General features: G+C 39.4%; 1 protein-coding gene across 1 annotated transcript in view; it reads left to right on the forward strand.

Annotated features, from left to right (window-relative positions):
* The window catches only part of rpap2 (RNA polymerase II associated protein 2), an 86,495-nt gene extending 72,296 nt beyond the window's left edge, over positions 1-14,199 (forward strand). The window contains exons 11-12 of the mRNA XM_052012864.1: positions 6,426-6,584; positions 14,016-14,199. Coding sequence (XP_051868824.1) covers positions 6,426-6,564 — 139 coding nt within the window. The 3' untranslated portion in view covers positions 6,565-6,584; positions 14,016-14,199. The remainder of the gene's footprint in view (positions 1-6,425; positions 6,585-14,015) is intronic.
* Positions 14,200-17,635: the final 3,436 nt, after the last annotated feature.

The raw sequence follows: 17,635 nt of genomic DNA on the forward strand, positions 1-17,635 counted from the left end.
AGGGATATTTCCTGATACCTCTTCTAAGGCTACTATACCACATACTATGTAAAGTTAAAACCATGCTAAATTATTTCCAGTGACAAAGATTACAGTAAACAAAAATATATTTGTCCAGCTCTCCACTGTTCACAAGACTGGTCCCCAATGATGGCTAATAGTATATCCATCTTTTCGATGGTGAGATTACTTGAAGTTCTTAAGATAGCATATGTCCATGTAGCCTTTTATTTAGTATTATATACTGATCCTTTTATGCAGACTTTGAGTCTTATTGCAGAGCACATTTGCAAGGTTAGAACAATTATTCATGTGCAATTGCTCTCAAGAGGCAAATTTGAAGAAACTGTGGTTATGTGAATCTTGCTAGTACTTTCCAACTGCACAGATAAGCCCATGGCTGTTTCTTTTGGTTTTGGCTGTGAATTCTGCTGAAAGAAAGAAAAATGACTTGCATTACTCTAGAATCAATGACTTCTCTCGGAAGTATCCATGCCACTTGACTTGCATTTTCATGCGATGTCATCAAACAAGACAGATCTTTGGCACATTGCAGTCCTTCCCTGTAATAAGGTGAATGTACAGATAATATGTTTACTAATAATGTTATTTGAAGGAGGAATGTTTTCAGGACACCATTAACAAAACTTGGTCTGTCAGAAATTTCCTCTGTTTCTTTTCTGATTCCTTCAGTCTTTAACCATCACAACAGAAACCTGATCTTAATATTACATCTAATAATGCAAGGCATACTCAATACTAAATCTGGAGTGCTGTCATTGTTTGTTTACTTGTATTGGTATTCTTGACCCATGAGTGTCAGCTTAGCTTGTATTTTCATTGAGACCACCACCCTCAGCTGAGACACAATGACTGTATCTCTTTACAATATTTTTACTAATTTCACAGAAAAAATACAGAGTACATGCATCAAAAAGAGGATAAAAATACTACTGAATACATTGTGTTAAATCATACTTGAGATCACAATACTCTAAATTAATAATCACATGTGATAGTTAATAAAGAAAAAATTGGAATAATTTTATTATATAAAAAAATCTACACCCACTACCAAAAAAACGGAGCTGTTTGGTTAGAAAAAACAAGGAAAGACCCTTGAGACATAACGATATCAGCCAATACCTGTACTTTAGTCACCAAATCAAAGGTTTTGAAAATAATTCAAAAAAGGTCCCCACAGGGTTTGAAAGTCTGTTAGATTCGAGCATTGAACAACGGATACAATGACTGTATCAAGTGTGAGTTTGTATCCAAGGCCTAGTTTTTTTGTATTAGAGTAATCTGTACTGCTACTTTTTGATTTTTCCTCAGATAAAATAAAACTTTGGGTATCCCCATAATCAAGTACTTCAAAATTTGATCAGCAGTGTTAGTCTGATGTACAATCCTATCCTTGTGGGAAATATGATGCTGTAAATATAATAGTTCACTTTATTTTATATTGCAGACTGGGTCTTGAGAGAGCAAGCTAAGTGCATCACCCTTAGTTATGTTTAAATAGTGCATTTAGTTTCGTTTTGAACTGGCTGGAAAGTATTCCAGTACTTGCAGAGAGATTGAATCCTTTTCGTCAGCGCTCATGCAAATTGTTATAGTCATGTCATTACAATAAATTGTCGCACACTGCTAAGTGTTGGTTTCAGTGCAGGATTCTATTGCTGCCAAAACAGCATACTTATTTATCTCTCTTTCATTATATTTTCATTGATGTGGCACAATTCTTATTCCAGTTATTTTGCATCTGTGAACATTTGCTTAAACAAATTTTCCGATGGGACATTCCTAAACCTACATTTATAATGGCCATACCTGTTTGCAATTAGACCCTCCCATCAGTAATGATGTAACACGCCAGCCTGTTCCACAGGAGAAAAACCTGCTACAAATTTTGATTTGCTTTCCAAATTATTGGCTTCATCCAAAAATTAAATTTAAAAATTAAAATGGATGAATGACATTAAAATGAACATCCAATTGTGTCTATTGTCCTTCTAACACCTATAATTGGAAGACTGCACTTGGTCTTTGCTGCTAGCTTTGCACAGCAGTTATCTTTAACTATCTATATTTTCTTTAAGTTCTTACTGAACCCTTGCAGCTGAGTGGAGATAAAATTCAAATCGATATATACCTATACTTTATTTTCATTGGGTGATTCCTACTTTTTAGAAAGCTTTTTAAGTGCCAGTTTTATATTTTAAAAAGCCAGTGACTGGCTTCCACCAGCTTCTCTCTTCAAAATGAAAGCAAAAAGAAATCTTGCATATGCTTGTAAAATGTTTTGTTTAAAAGATTCCTGCTGTTTTGATATTTGACGAGGTGGGGATCACCATTCTATGAACCCTGCCTGCCTGCTCTTACCTGGACTGGACATGGAGGAGCAACTTCCTTGGAATTCTGTACCCTCAAGTCAGAGAGCAAGGTCCAAACACCATCAAGGCTTTGGACGGTGTTGTACAGAGTCCTTGTCTCTGAAAGGCCCCTGATAAAATTCTGACAGATGACACAGCTGGGGGTGGAGTTTTGTCTTCTGTCAAAATTGTGTATTGAATTTAACAGCTTTTACCATGTCCCTGTCATCCAGAAGCATTTAAAATCTATCAAAATTGAAGTAAATTTAAGTAAAAACTTTAAAAAAAAGTAATTGAAAATAAAGAACCAGGAAATAATCAAAATATTAAACTAAAGCAAAGTAATTAAAAGGAAAACTAGCCTTTTGCTCCTACCTGCATGCCTCGAATCCCCATTAAAATCAATGGAGTTTCGGGTCCTGCACAACTCTGCACAGGATTGGAGAGATCATCATCCACAGGGTCCTCCTTTGGACTGTGCGGGAGGGGAAGGGTTCAGTGGTGGAGCATATTGGTAGATTTGGTCCCCCAAATGTATCAGCAAATCCCAAACTCAGTGTGTGCATAAGCCCAGAACTTCAGTTTGAAAGACTGAACTCTTGGTAATTCCACTCAGGACCACCAGCCCAGCCAGCAATGTCCAGCCCATTCTGTCTCAACCTGAGAGCCTGCTGATTTGTGATGGTTTCACTGTAAATGTAGAACTCCGTCGACCACACTGTGTCACCTATGCATCATATAAGAGCAATCAGTCTGTATAAAACATGTACAGCTAAGAGCAATTGATGCAGTACAATGCAATATAATTTTGCATCTAATTATTGTGGGCATAGAATCCATCCCAAATTCTGACCAATGAATTTGATTCTTGCACATTCAATCTTAAACACAAATTTTGGAGAAATAAAAAATAATTGAAATATAATTCAAAACAATTCCTCTTTGCTAACTTTGTATTACATTGAGATTCTCTTGTGTTTGCTATTGACGTATTTTGTATCCTCCTTTGAATACCATATAATCTGTGTAAACTTAATCTTCAGATGTTTTAGTCTGTGATTGAGGAGTTGCAACTCATCCATGTACTTTTGTTCCTTTTGTATTTACCTCTTTCATGCTGGTTTTATTACATGCCTGTTTATTTTGTTTATTATGGGATATAGCCATTGCTGGTTAAGGTGTCATTTACTGACCATCCCTAATTGCTTTTGAATTGAATGCTGGCTTGCTGGACTTTTGCAAAGAGAATTTGGGAAATGACTGTAAAGGATTCAGATTTACTTGATTTTACAGCAATCTGATAATCTTGTGGCCACAGTTACTGATTTTCATTCCAAATTTGTTTTGCTGCTTGAATTTTTAAGTTTCCTAATTGCTATGTTAGGCTTTGAACTTGTGTTTCCAGTTAGTAGTCAGCTGCGGATACTAATTCAATAACTTCTTAACTATGCCATTATACCCTTCTGAGAGATGAAGCATTTAAAATCAGTACATTGAGCTACTGATCGAAAAACCTTCTGTGGCAACTAAAAGTCTGTTTTCAAGACTACAAATTTTATTCCTTTCTCATAAACAATGAGTCGTTCTGTTTATTTACACTAATTGTTAATGAATGTGAACTGATTTCTGTGCTGTTAATATCATGTAATTATTAATTTGAAGAAACCATAGAGCAATACAGCACAATACAGGCCCTTTGGCCCACCATGTTGTGCCGACCTTCAAACCTCACCAAACACTATCTAACCCCTTCCTCCCACATATCACTTTATCTTAAATTCCTCCATATGCTTATCTAACAATCCCTTGAACTTGACCAACGTATCAGCCTCCACCACCACCCCAGGCAACGCATTCCATGCACCAACCACTCTCTGGGTGAAAAACCTCCCTCTGACATCTCCCTTGAACTTCCCACCCATTACCTTAACACCATGCCCTCTTGTATTGAGCATTGGTGCCCTGGGAAAGAGGTGCTGGCTGTCCACTCTATCTATTCCTCTTAATATTTTGTACACCTCTATCAATTCTCCCCTCATCCTCCTCCTCTCCAATGAGTAAAGCCCTAGCTCTTTTAGTCTCTCCTCATAATCCATACTCTCTAATCCAGGCAGCATCCTGGTAAATCTCCTCTGCACCCTTTCCAATGCCTCCACATCCTTCCTATAATGAGGCAACCAAAACTGGACACAGTACTCTAAGTGTGGTCTAACCAGAGTTCTGTAAAGCTGCATCATTACTTCGTGGCTCTTAAACTCGATTCCACGACTTTTGAAAGCTAACATCCCATAAGCTTTCTTAATTACCCTATCCACCTGTGAGGCAACTTTCAGTGATCTGTGGATATGAACCCCCAGATCCCTCTGCTCCTCCACACTGCCCAGAATCCTGCGATTTACTTTGTCCTCTGCCTTGGAGTTTGTACTTCCAAAGTGTACCACCTCACACTTCTCCAGATGGAACTCCATCTGCCACTTCTCAGCCCAGCTCTGCATCCTATCAACATCCCTCTGTAAGCGTCGACAGCCCTCCACACTATCCACAACACCACTGATCTTTGTGTCATCAGCAAACTTGCTAACCCACCCTTCCACCCCCTCATCTAAGTCATTAATAAATATCACAAAAAGTAGAGGCCCCAGAACCGATCCCTGTGGGACACCACTAGTCACAGCCCTCCAATCCGAATGAACTCCCTCCACCACAACCCTCTGAAACAACTGAAAACCTATAGTCCTAGAATATTGTGTAAATAGAAAACTTCTATCAAAATTGCTATCTAAGTTTTGATTAATTTGGGAGGAGCAAATCTGGCAACTGGGTGTGCATAGCCTTTGGCACAATCATTACTGAAAAATCCTGTTCAGAGTTTCTCTTTTTAAAAAAAAGTAAATTAATCTTAATCTGCAAAATATAGTAGTAACTCCTTCTACTTGCCTACTACATGTATTTTGTTTAATGTTTAGTGTGGGGTGAAACTTCAGATTGTAGCAGAAATGCAGTGTTGAATCCACATTACCTTTCCTAGATGCCCTTCCTGTTCATTTTTTTTATTTAAAGAGGTGTGTGTTTATGCCTATTTAAACAACCCTCAGCAGCTTGTTTACAGAAACTTGCAGGTAGCTTACGTTACCCATATGTTGCAGGCTATTTCAGATAATAGTTCTGGTAAATAGTGTTTAACTTAACATCTTGCAAGCCTGAATGTTTGCAGCTCAAGATTTCTTGCAGTTTGATTCTTCAAGCTGAAGCTTGCTGAAAGTTGTATGTTTTGAACTTGTATGCATCAGTGATTAGTAGGACACTGATTACATCACAAAGTTCTGAAATTCTTCTCTCACCTCTAACGTATAGAGCAAAAAAATAGTTTAAATTCAAAACTGAACAAATGGCACCATGTGGACCCCTTTGCATCTTTAACTCTGCTTATTGAACCCTCTTTCTTCAACCAAGTTTTTAGTCTCCTGTCTTCTTGAATGGCTGTGTTGAAATTAATTTTAAGAACATTCCTGTGAAGCACCTAGGGATGTTTCACTGTTGTGTTTCATGAATACAGTGTTGTATTCTAAGGCATCACAGTTACAATATGATTCACTGTCTTACAAAAATAGTGGCCACACTTCAAATCCAATTCATGGCAGTAAAATATTGTAACACATTCTGAATATACAACAAGCACCTTGTTGTACAAGTTCAAAGGTGGATTTTGAGATTTCTTAGAAAATGCTGTACGTTTTACTATCACTTTTCTCAAGCAACCCCAGGGGAGATCTATATTAAAATATGATGTGTGAAATACTCTGTAAGTTGAGATTGCTTAACCTGCTGCTCCAAATTCAACTATTTTACTTTTCTTGTCATTGGCTATTACTTATTATTATTCAACGGGTGAGAATTTTCACCTTGTTGTATTTTGTCTCTTCTGGCAGATGTATAAAAGTTGATTTTAAAAACTTTATGCAGAATTTTTTTTAAGAGGCTGCATGAATCTTAAATTCATATCAGTTGTTTTTTTAAATTCTTGCTTTCTGAAATTCTGTTTTGTTGCAGGCTGGCTGTGAAGATTTCACAACTTCAGGAGTCCCTGCAGAGGCTCACCTCAGAACTGTTTGTATCTACTATTCTGAAAGAATTTCATATCCAGATTGAAGAGCTGGAGAACTTGAAGAACATTTTTCAAATGCCATGATAATGATTGAGGATGATAAGGTCAGGAACCAATATCTGAAAACAAAAACAAAACAAGATGGTTTGAAATTGCATATTATGCAAATGAAAAATCACTTCTAAGGTCACTTTAGTCATTAAATAACACATTTTTGCAATGATGAATAGTTTCTGAAACAGTTCTTAATTTTAAACTTTGAAAACCAGAGGGGAAGATTTCTGTTGTGGCTATTAACATCTGTTTCCCTGCATTTCTGCTTATCCATGAGCATTTACTTGTTACTTTCTTCATTTTATTCTTCCTCATTTGATACTGGCATAGAGCTGAACAAATTAGAAATTGCTTCTGTGGGTGATCAACATGTATAGTTCCTCCAGATTGTTTCTGATGTCAGTGGCACCAGGATAAATACACACTTGACTCCTTTCCTGTGCAGTTTAATCTACACTGAATCCTTAGCAAGGCAAATTTCATACTACCTTATAATACCTGCCAAGTTCTAAAGAACTCCCAATACCTGCATTGGTTTTGAAATCCATTTATACAAGGATATTAAAATGTAAAATAAAAAGGCCCTTGATCTTGCTCTGCCCTTCAATAAGATCAGAGTTGGTTTAAACTTTGGCCTCAACTCAGTTTTCTGCCTGATCTCTATTAAGGACAAGTCCCCTTAAGTTCACAACCCAATGTATTCAACTTTAAAGATTCAGCCCACTAGAATGGTGTCATCTGCAAACTCATAGATGGAATTAGAGCAGAAATTGGCCACACAGTCATGAGTGTATAGGGAGTAAAGTAGAGAGCTAAGGACACAGCCTGGTGGGGCACCAGTGTTGAGGATGATCGTGGCGGAATGTGCTGCCTACCCTTACTGATTAGTCTGTTGGTCAGGAAGGCAAGGATCGAATTGCAAAGGGAAACCTCTCATCAACAAAATCTTTATTGCAGGTATTTCCTTCTTTAAACAAGAATTACAAAAACGTATCTAGTATTCCACATATCTCATAAAAGCTTTGTATGGTTGCAGCAAAGCTTTCCTATTTCCTCCTTCATCTCCAAGATAATCACCAAGAGTAGGGTGGCACTGTGATGCAACTAGTAGAGCTCCTTCCTCAACTCCAGCGAAGTGCATTCAATCCTGGCCTCTGGTGCTGGCTGTGAGGAGGTTGTACATTTTCCCTGTTGTCATTAGTACACCAGGATAAATACACATTTGACTCCTTCCCTGTGCAGTTTGATCTACACAGCTTACTCAGCAAGGCAAATTTCGTATTACCTTATATCTGCCAAGTTTTTTCTGGGTGCCTTGGTTTCCTTCCACATCCCAATGAACTACAGGTTGTTAGATTAATTGGCCGCTATAAATTGCTCCTTGTGTGAGGGTGAATAGTACAACCTGAGAGGAGTTGATTGGAATGTGGTGAGGCTATAATGAGATTGTAAATGGGTGCTCGATAGTTAGCATGGGCTCAGTGGACCGAAGGGCCTGTTCCTATACTATATGACTCTATGACTTGTATACATAATGTAGCTTTAGCAACACTTCATATGAAGATTATATGGGTATTGGAATAGGAGACAAGGAGATGTGTAAAGGAGCAATTTTATCTACCATCTTTCCTTGACGTGTGTGGATCTTCACTGAGCCAAGAAAATGCAAGGCTTATTGTTGGTTAACTTTATTAGCCATCTCATTTGCATCTGATTGTTCTCCATCATGGTTTCTGCCTAAAATAGATTGTTCTTCTGAAGTAGAATTTCAATCACAAATCCAAACTAAAGCCATTAGTCTCTGGCTTAGAACATAAGAAATAGGAGCAGGAGTAGGCCATCAGGCCTGTCGAGCCTGCTCTGCCATTCAATAAGATCATGGCTGATCTGGCCATGGATTCAGATCCACCTACCTGCCTTTTCCCCATAACCCTTAATTCCCCTACTATGCAAAAATCTATCTAACAGTGTCTTAAATATATTTAATGAGGTAGCCTCTACTGCTTCCCCAGGCAGAGGATCCCACAGATTCACTACTCTCTGGGAAAAGCAGTTTCTCTTCATCTCTGTCTTAAGTCTACTCCCCCGAATCGCGAGGCTGTGTCTCAATTAGAATAAAAATTCCCTTCTACATTTATGGGTAAAAGTCTTTTCTTAAGGTTTTTGTTTTTATCACAAGGAGTGGTAACAGTTTAATTTCAGATAATATAAGCAATAGTTTCTCAGAACTATCTTTACACTTTTGAGGCGCTTCCCCACAAATGCTGTAGTTCACTCACATCACCATGTTTAATCTGAGGGGAAGTTTTGACAACAATCTTGATAATTTATTTGCTGCATACTAATAGCGTCAGTTACTATGGAGGCCATTCAGCCCATCAGGTTCATACCAGTGCCCAGCAGAGTAATCTCATCGGTCCCATTCTCCCACTCCTTATAGCCCTGCAACTTAATCTGTCTCGCACCTGTTTACACCTGTCTACCGGATGGATTACACCTGAACTGGAGGGGGACCAATATCCTGGCAGGCAGATTTGCTAGTGCTACTAGGGTGGGTTGAAACTAGACTGGCAGAGGGGGTGGGATCCCAAGCATCAGGCAAATGAGAGGCTGGAAAGTGATGCAGAAATCAGTGACATCAAGTTGAATAGGTATGACAGGCAGGAGAATGGCCAGGAGCGAGGAAAGCCTATTGGATTAAATTGCATTTATTTCAATGCAAGAGGTCTGACTGGTAAGGTGGATGAACTTGGGGCTTGGATAGCTACGTGGGACGGGGATATTATAGCCATTATGGAAACATGGCTAAGGGAGGGACAGGACTGGCAGCTGAATGTTCTGGATTACAGGTGCTTTAAGTGGGATAGAGTTGGAGTCGCATTTTTTTGATTAAGGGGAGTGTCACAGCAGTAGTCAGAGATGAAATTACTGAAGGATCATCCAGTGAGGCTTTCTGGGTGGAGCTGAGCAATAAGGGGATGATCACATTGTTGGGATTGTACTATAGGCCCCCAAATAGTCAACAGGAATTAGAAGAGCAAATATGCAGGGAGATTGTGCAGAGTTGTAAGAATAGTAGGGGATTTTAACTTTCCTAACATAGACTGGGACTGCCATACTGTTAAGGGCTTAGATGGGGTGGAATTTGTTAAAAGTGCGTTCAGGAAAGTTTCCTTGGGCAATATCTAGAAGGCCCTACTAGGGAGAGGGCAAAGCTCGACCAACTGTTGGGTAATAGGGTAGAGCATGTGACTGAGGTGACAGTGGGGGGTACTTTGGGACCAGTGACCATAGTTCTATTATTCTTAAAATAGTTATAGAAAGGGACAGAACTGGTCCACAGGTTCAAGTTCTAAATTCGGGCAGGGCGAATTTTGACGGTATGAGACAGGAGCTTGCAAAGGTTGGTTGGAGAAGATTGTTTGAGGGCAAAGGGACCACTGGCAAGTGGGAGGCTTATAAAGGTGAGATAGTGAGAGCTCAAGGTCTGCACATTCCTGTTAGGGTGAAGGGCAAAGCTGGTAGGAGTAGGGAACCCTGGATGACGAGGGATATTGAGTCCCTGACCACGAAATAGGGTCAGATATGGGCAGCTGGGATCAAGTGAATCGCTGGAGGCATATAAGGGATGCAGTAGTGTACTCAAGAAGGAAATCAGGAGGGCAAAAAGGGGACATGAGATGGCTTTGGGAGAGAACATTCAGAAAAATCCAAAGAGATTTTATGTATATTAAAGGGGGGAAAAAAACTAACTAGAGAGAGATTAGAGCCCCTCAAAAACCAAAGGGGACACCTTTGTGTGGAGCCACAGGAGATGGGCAGGGTCCTTGATGAATATTTCTCCTCTGTTTTTACCGTGGAGAAAGACATGAAGACTGCAGAACTAGGAAAAGTAAATGCAGAGGTGTTGGGGATAGTCCGCATTATAGTAGAGGACGTGCTGGATGTCTTAAAAGGTATGAAAGTAGACAAATCCCCAGGGCCTGACCAAGTATATCCAAGAACGTACACTTGTTGATAAATGTTGTACTTTGGGTGTTGCACTTTGGGAGGATAAACCAGGGTAGGACTTACAAAGTGAATGGTAGGGCTCTGAGGTGTGCGGTAGAACAGAGGGACCTGGGAATACAGGTCCATAGTTCCTTGAAAATGGTGTCACAGGTAGATAGGGTCGTAAAAAGAGCTTTTGGCATTTTGGCCTTCATAAATCAGGGCATTGAATACAGGAGTTGGGATGTTATGTGGAAGTTGTACAAGACGATGGGGACGCCAAATTTAGAGTATTGTGTGCAGTTCTGGTCACCTACCTACAGGAAAGATATCAATAAACTTGAAAGAGTGCAGAGAAAATTTACAAGGATGTTGCCAGGACTTGAGGACCAGAGTTATAGGGAAAGGTTGAATAGGTTCAGATTTCATTCACTGGAGCGCAGAAGAATGAGGTGAGATCTTATAGAGGTATACAGAATTATGAGAGGTGAATGCATGCAGGCTTTTTCCCCTAAGGTTGAATGAGATGAGAACTAGAGGACGTAGGTTTAGGGTGAAAGTGGAAATATATAAGGGAAATCTGAGGGGAAATTTCTTCAGTCAGAAGGTGGTGCAAGTGTGGAATGAGCTGCCAGCGGAAGTGGTAGATGCAGGTTCAATTATAACATTTAAGAGAAGTTTGGATAGGTGCATGGATGGGGAGGGGTTTGGAAGGATATGGTCTGGGTGCAGGTAGATGGGACTAGGCAGAAGATCAGGTCAGCATGGACTAGATGGGTTAAAGAGCCTGTTTCTGTGCTATAGTGCTCTATGATTCTTACACTTTGGGAGGCTAGAGAAGAAATTGCGGGAGCCTTGGCTGAGATATTTGCATCATCGTTAGCCATGGGTGAGATGCCAGTAGACTTGAGGGTTGCAAATGTTGTGCCTTTATTTAAGAAGGGCGGCAAAAAAACCTGGGAATAATAGTCCAGTAAGTCTAACATCTGTGGTAGATAAGTTACATTAGGGAGGATTCTGAGGAATAAGACATATGTATATCTGGAATGACAGGGGTTAATAAGGGGTAGTCAGCATGGCTTTGTGCATGGGAGATCATGTCTTACAAAGTTGATTGAGTTTTTTGATGAGGTGACCAAGAAAGTTGATGAGGCAGGTGGTAGACGTGGTTTATATGGACTTCAGTAAGGCCTTTGTTTGGGTTCCACATGGTAGGCTGCTATGGAAGTTTAGATGGCATGGAATCCAGGGAGAGCTGGCTAATTGGATATGCAGTTGGCTTGATGGTAGAAAGCAGAGGGTGTTGGTGGAAGGTTGTTTCTCGGACTGGAGGCCCGTGACTAGTGGTGTGCCTCTGGTCAGTGCTGGGCCCATTGTTGTTTGTCATCTATATCAACGATTTGATAAGAATGTACAAGGCATGGTTGGTAAGTTTGCAGATGACACTAAAATAGGTGGTATAATGGACAATGAAGAAGGTTATCAAAAATTACGGGGGGTTCTTGATCAGCTGAGTAAGTGGGCCGAGGAGTGGCAAATGGAGTTCAGATAAGTGAGGTGTTGCATTTTGGAAAGTCAAATCCAGGTAGGACTTTCACAATGAATGGTAGGGCCCTGGGGAATGTTGTAGAACAAAGGGACCTTGGAGTACATGTACATGGTTCACTGAAAGTGGAGTCACAGGGTGGTGAAGAAGGCTTTTGGCACGCTGGCCTTCATAAGTCAGGGCACTGAGTATAAAAGTTGGGAGGTCATGGTGCGGTTGTACAGGACATTGGTGAGACCGCACTTGGAGTATTGTGTTCAGTTTTGTTCGCTCTGCTGTAGAAAAGATGTTATTAAACTGGAAGGAGTGCAGAAAAGATTTACAAGGATGCTGCCAGGACTTAAGGGACTGAGTTATAGGGAGAGGTTGGACAAGCTAGGACTCTATTCCCCTAGAGTGTAGGAGACTGAGAAGTGATCTTATAGAGGTGTATAAAATAATGAGGGACATAGATAGGGTGAATGCACTCAGTCTTCTTCCCAGAGCTGGGCTATCAAGAACTAGAGGGCATAGGTTTAAGCTGAGAGAGGAAAGATTTAAGAGAAACTTGAGGGGCAACTTTTTTACACAAAGGATGGCATCTATGTGGAATCAGCTGCCGGAGGAAATGGTTGAGGCAGGTACAATAACAACTTTTAAAAGACAGTTGGACAGGTACATGGATTGGAAAGGTTTAGAAGGTTATGGGCTAAATGCTGGCAAATGGGACCAGCTTGGATGGGGGATCTTGGTCGGCATGGACCAGTTGGGCTGAAGGGCCTGTTTCCATGCTGTACAACTCTATGACACATGTCTATCAATTCTGCTTTGATTCTTTTGCTACTCACTTACACAAAGGGGTAATTTACAGTAAACAAATAAGCTACCAGCTCATCTTTGGGATGTTAGAAGAAACTAGGAGAAGCCCACATGGTCTCAGGGAGAAGATGCAGATTTGATGCCTACATACGCATGCAGTCAGGATCAAACCCAGGTCCCTGTGCCTCTGTGTTGACCTTTTGTCCCTCTATATGTCTGAGGTAGGATCTTGCATTTGCAGGATCTGGGTGAGGGATAAATTACCTTTCACTGCTTTAGAAATCTTTCTCATGCCAAACTTCATTCCATTCAAACTTTTGCTCATAAATAATACTCACACTTTATTATGCACTTCCTCCACCTTTGGAAAAGTTGGAGGGAAAATTCATAGTAGTGCCATTACAACCTCAAATTAACTTGAGCTTAAATCATGGCCAGTTTTTGACTTGTTTGACTCATTGTTTTGACGCTAAGATATGGGAAGAGCTAGGAAGCAAGAAATATGGTGTGAAAGGTGAAAAACAATTAGGCATGTTGACTCTTCTCATTGCTAAGCTAGATTTTCTCTTTTCACATGTGGAGTATAATGTTAAAAAAATGCCGTGTACCATATGAATTTTATTGCAACTGATCTATTTTTCTTAGCATTTTCATTTTTTGCTTCCTCCCTGCCTGTAAAATAAAATTACCACCCACAATATTTCAAAATTTCAATTTAAAATCTTAAATAAATCTCTCTTCAGGCAATAATTCAGTGCATCTTTTATTATCTTTGATCACTTTTGTATGATCCAGTAAAGCATTGTTGGGCAAGTCTTAAAAGTAGTCAATTCAGTGTAGTTTAACCTTCTTGAAGCTGACCCCCAATATTTCAAATTCTCTGTTATTCCTATTTACCATTGTAGTATAGACCTATTTTCAGGATCTCCTATGCTAAAACCATTTTTCTTAAGACTGCTAAATGTTGTCAATTTTAGTGTGTTTATGTGACAATACATTAGCTTTTGACAGATTTTGGAGTGAATTTGGCCACCAGCGTAATAAATTTGCTTGCATATTCAGCTAAATAAAATTTAGTTGATCTTCTTGATTTTACTCTAGTCACCAAGAAGATTGGTCACATTTGATTTTTTTTCATTTGTTTCAGTGGAGCGCAAGATGTCGTCCAAATGATACAATCAACCAGATTTATCTCTCCCTAAAGATAAATGATGCAATGTATTTTCAAAGTCCAGAAGTTGACTGGTTTTATTTAAGCTACCTTATTCAACAAAAATAATTTAAATATTGTTGGATTGCAATACCTAAATAAATATACAGTATTCCTTGTCTGCTATTTGTGTGATGTGTTTTAATGAAAATCTTGGTGAGAAAAATAACACCAACAAACTGATGGGTAATAGGTAAGAGATACAAATGGCTGCTCAGAAATGTTAAGGTTCTATACTTTTTTTTTCTGTTTCCAGTTTTAGTGTGGTTTCTCAATTCTGGATGATAAACTTTTAAATATATACCTCAAAAGTGAGAAAAACTGATGACAGTTACTTACAACACAACTGCTATTATGTAAGTTACTTAGCTATATTAGCAGCCACAAAAATAAATTGTAAGCAGCCTTGAAAATAAATTTGTTGACTTTCTTTGTAAGGTAAACCATGCTTTAGCTCATACTTAAATACAGCTTCAGTGAATTGTATAACTAGCTGATTTCTAAGAAGTCAGACAGTCGTACAGCACAGAAACAGACCCTTTGTCCTACCACTTTCATGCTAACATTTTTTACCCAGCTACACTAACCCCATTTGCCCACATTAGGACTGTATCCTTTTATGCCTTGCCCATATAAATGTCTGTCTAAATGACTCTTAAAAGTAGTAACTATATCTGATTCCACCATCCCCTCTGGCAGAACATTCCGGATATAAACCATTCTGTGTTTTAAAAAAATCCTCTTAAATCCCCTTTAAAGCTTTTTCCTCTCATCCTAATATGCCCTCTTATTTTTGTTTAAACCCCTACCACAGGGAGAAAGATTTTGAATATTTACCTTATCTATGCTTCTCATAGTCTTGTATACTATGAGCAAGCTTATCCATTCTCTTCCCATTACTAAAGTCTTCCAATCCAGGCAACATGCTGGTGAATCTCCTCTGCGCCCTTTCCAGTGCCATCACATCCTTCCTGTACTGTGGCGATCAGAACTGCACACAGTCAGTAGAAGTTAAATAAACATCTAAATGGGATTTTCTTCACATACTCGTACTCAAGGAATGGAGACATTGAGCCACAGGAGATGGCAGAGCAGCCCTGAGCATCTGCTTGCATTGCAGGCTTCCTCAAAGTGCAGGCATTTCAGAGACTGCATTCAAGTCCTTACAAAGAGTATTTATATCAATGTAAATATTTATACATCAGTGGCACACTGGAATTTTATCCTAAAGACTAATATTTAAGTGTGCATTATGCAGGAACACTGGTATTGTGTAGGAACCCTACAGCTTCTTTGTCCTACCATGACTCCCTTATTCTTTATATATCAGTTCAGATTTTGTTCTTGACTGTGAATGAAAAGACTGCCTACAGACTTCTTATGGAGTCTGTGTGGATTTGACTGTTGTTTTTGTGTTCTGCCCTCTTCTGAAGATCTAGAGGGCATGTGAACAGGAAAAGCAACTGCAATGTCCTTTAGTGTGTTTTCTCTCTCTCTCTCTCTCTCTCTCTCTCTCTCTCTCTCTCTCATCCTCTCTCTCTGTCACGAACCAGCAACAAAAGAAACACACTGAGCATGATTTAGTGTTAAAAACTATTTTATTAATCACTACTTATGATAATACGTAAAATAAAAGTAAAAATGTTAGTATGTTAGAATTCAAGAATGTTAAACCTCGAACGTTAACCCCAAAACTAAACTCTTCGTGTGTGTGTGTGTGACAAAGTCCAAAACTCCCAGTTCCTGAATGGTTCTTAAAGTTCAGTTCCGCAAGCCATAAGGTGAAACATGAGCAAGGGCTTCTTCAACAACCACCGTTGTCTGAAGATAAGATGTAGATGTAGAAAAACATAGAGAGAGTACATACGAAATCCAAATGTTCCACGATGGAACCCAAACGACACTCCAGTGTTTACTCGGTAGTGACTTCCTCACCCCGAAAAGCATCCGAACCGTGGTCGTCCACATACAAATACCTGTTTCCTTCTACAGGTCAGCAACAAAGTGAACTCCACCGGATTACTTCCAACTTCCATACATGGATTTCAGTGGCAAACACAGTTATTGTTTCTCATCCATCGATAGAGAAAACAAGCAGGCTGGTGTCTCTCTCCCTTCTCTCTCTCTCTCCTTCTTCTTCTTACTTCTTCAACAACGTCATTACGTCCTTTATCTTCTATTGACGTAAGCACGCCCCACACACACATACACACACACTCTCTATCTTAAAGGGACTTTCACTGAGTCCATAACACCTCCCACCTAAAAAAAAAATTTTCCCAAGAAAATTTTAACCGCGCATAGAGTTAGTAATGTTAATAATTATCATGCTACACAACTACAGACTATCAGATTAGTACAGATACATGTTTCCCATTTAACATCGGGAAAGACAATCAGCAATCACATTATCTTTGCCTTTAATGTGAGTTATCATGAGATCAAACTCTTGCAAAATTAAACTCCAGTTTAACAGCCTTCTGTTCTTGTTTTTGACTCGGCTCAGAAACACCAATGGGTTATGATCTGTATACACAGTCAATGGTTTCTGAGCGGTGCAAACATATACACTGAAATGTTGCAAGGCTAAAACAAGCGACAGTAATTCTTTCTCTATGGTGGAATAATTCTTTTGATGCTCATTAAATTTCTTTGAAAAGTAAGCTACAGGATGGTCAATATCATCAAGGTCACCCTTCTGCAACAACACAGCTCCTGCAGCTTCATCACTGGCATCTACTGCTAATGAAAATGGCTTTTCAAAGTCAGGTGTTCTGAGCACAGGATGGTAGCATAAAATGGCTTTCAGCTTCTTAAATGCTTCTTGACAAGAATCTGTCCAAACAAACTTTACTCCCTTCTTCAGAAGATTAGTTAGGGGAAGAGCAATATCAGCAAAATTTTTACAAAATTTTCGGTAATATCCAACCATTCCCAAAAATCTTCTAACAGTCCTCGTACCTGTGGGAATAGGGAACTCAGATATTGCTTGAACTTTTGCCTGAACAGGAGCTTGCTTGCCTTGACCTACAACATAACCAAGATACGTCACAGTGGCATGGCCAAATTCACTTTTAGCCAAGTTAACTGTAAGGTTAGCCTTGGAAAGTCTTTCAAACAACCTTTCTAACGCAGAGATGTGATCCTCCCATGTATCATTCCCAGTCACTAAGTCGTCAATGTAGGCATCTGTATGGTTTAACCCATGAATCACTGAATTAATCATTCTTTGAAATGTTGCCGGAGCATTTTTCATTCCAAATGGCAAAACATTGTATTCATACAATCCAGAAGGGGTTACAAAGGCTGAAATCTCCCTTCCTCTATCTGTTAATGGAACACACCAGTACCCTTTTAATAGGTCAATCTTTGTAAGAAATTTTGCCTTTCCCACTCTGTCTATGCAATCATCCACTCTAGGAATAGGGTAAGCATCTGACTTTGTTACAGCATTCACTTTCCTGTAATCTGTGCAAAATCTAACAGTTCCATCAGGTTTAGGTACAATAACACAGGGCGAACTCCAATTTGAAGTAGAATGTCTAATAATATCATTT

Source organism: Pristis pectinata, chromosome 3, assembly GCF_009764475.1.
Source record: "Pristis pectinata isolate sPriPec2 chromosome 3, sPriPec2.1.pri, whole genome shotgun sequence".
Taxonomy (NCBI): domain Eukaryota; kingdom Metazoa; phylum Chordata; class Chondrichthyes; order Rhinopristiformes; family Pristidae; genus Pristis; species Pristis pectinata.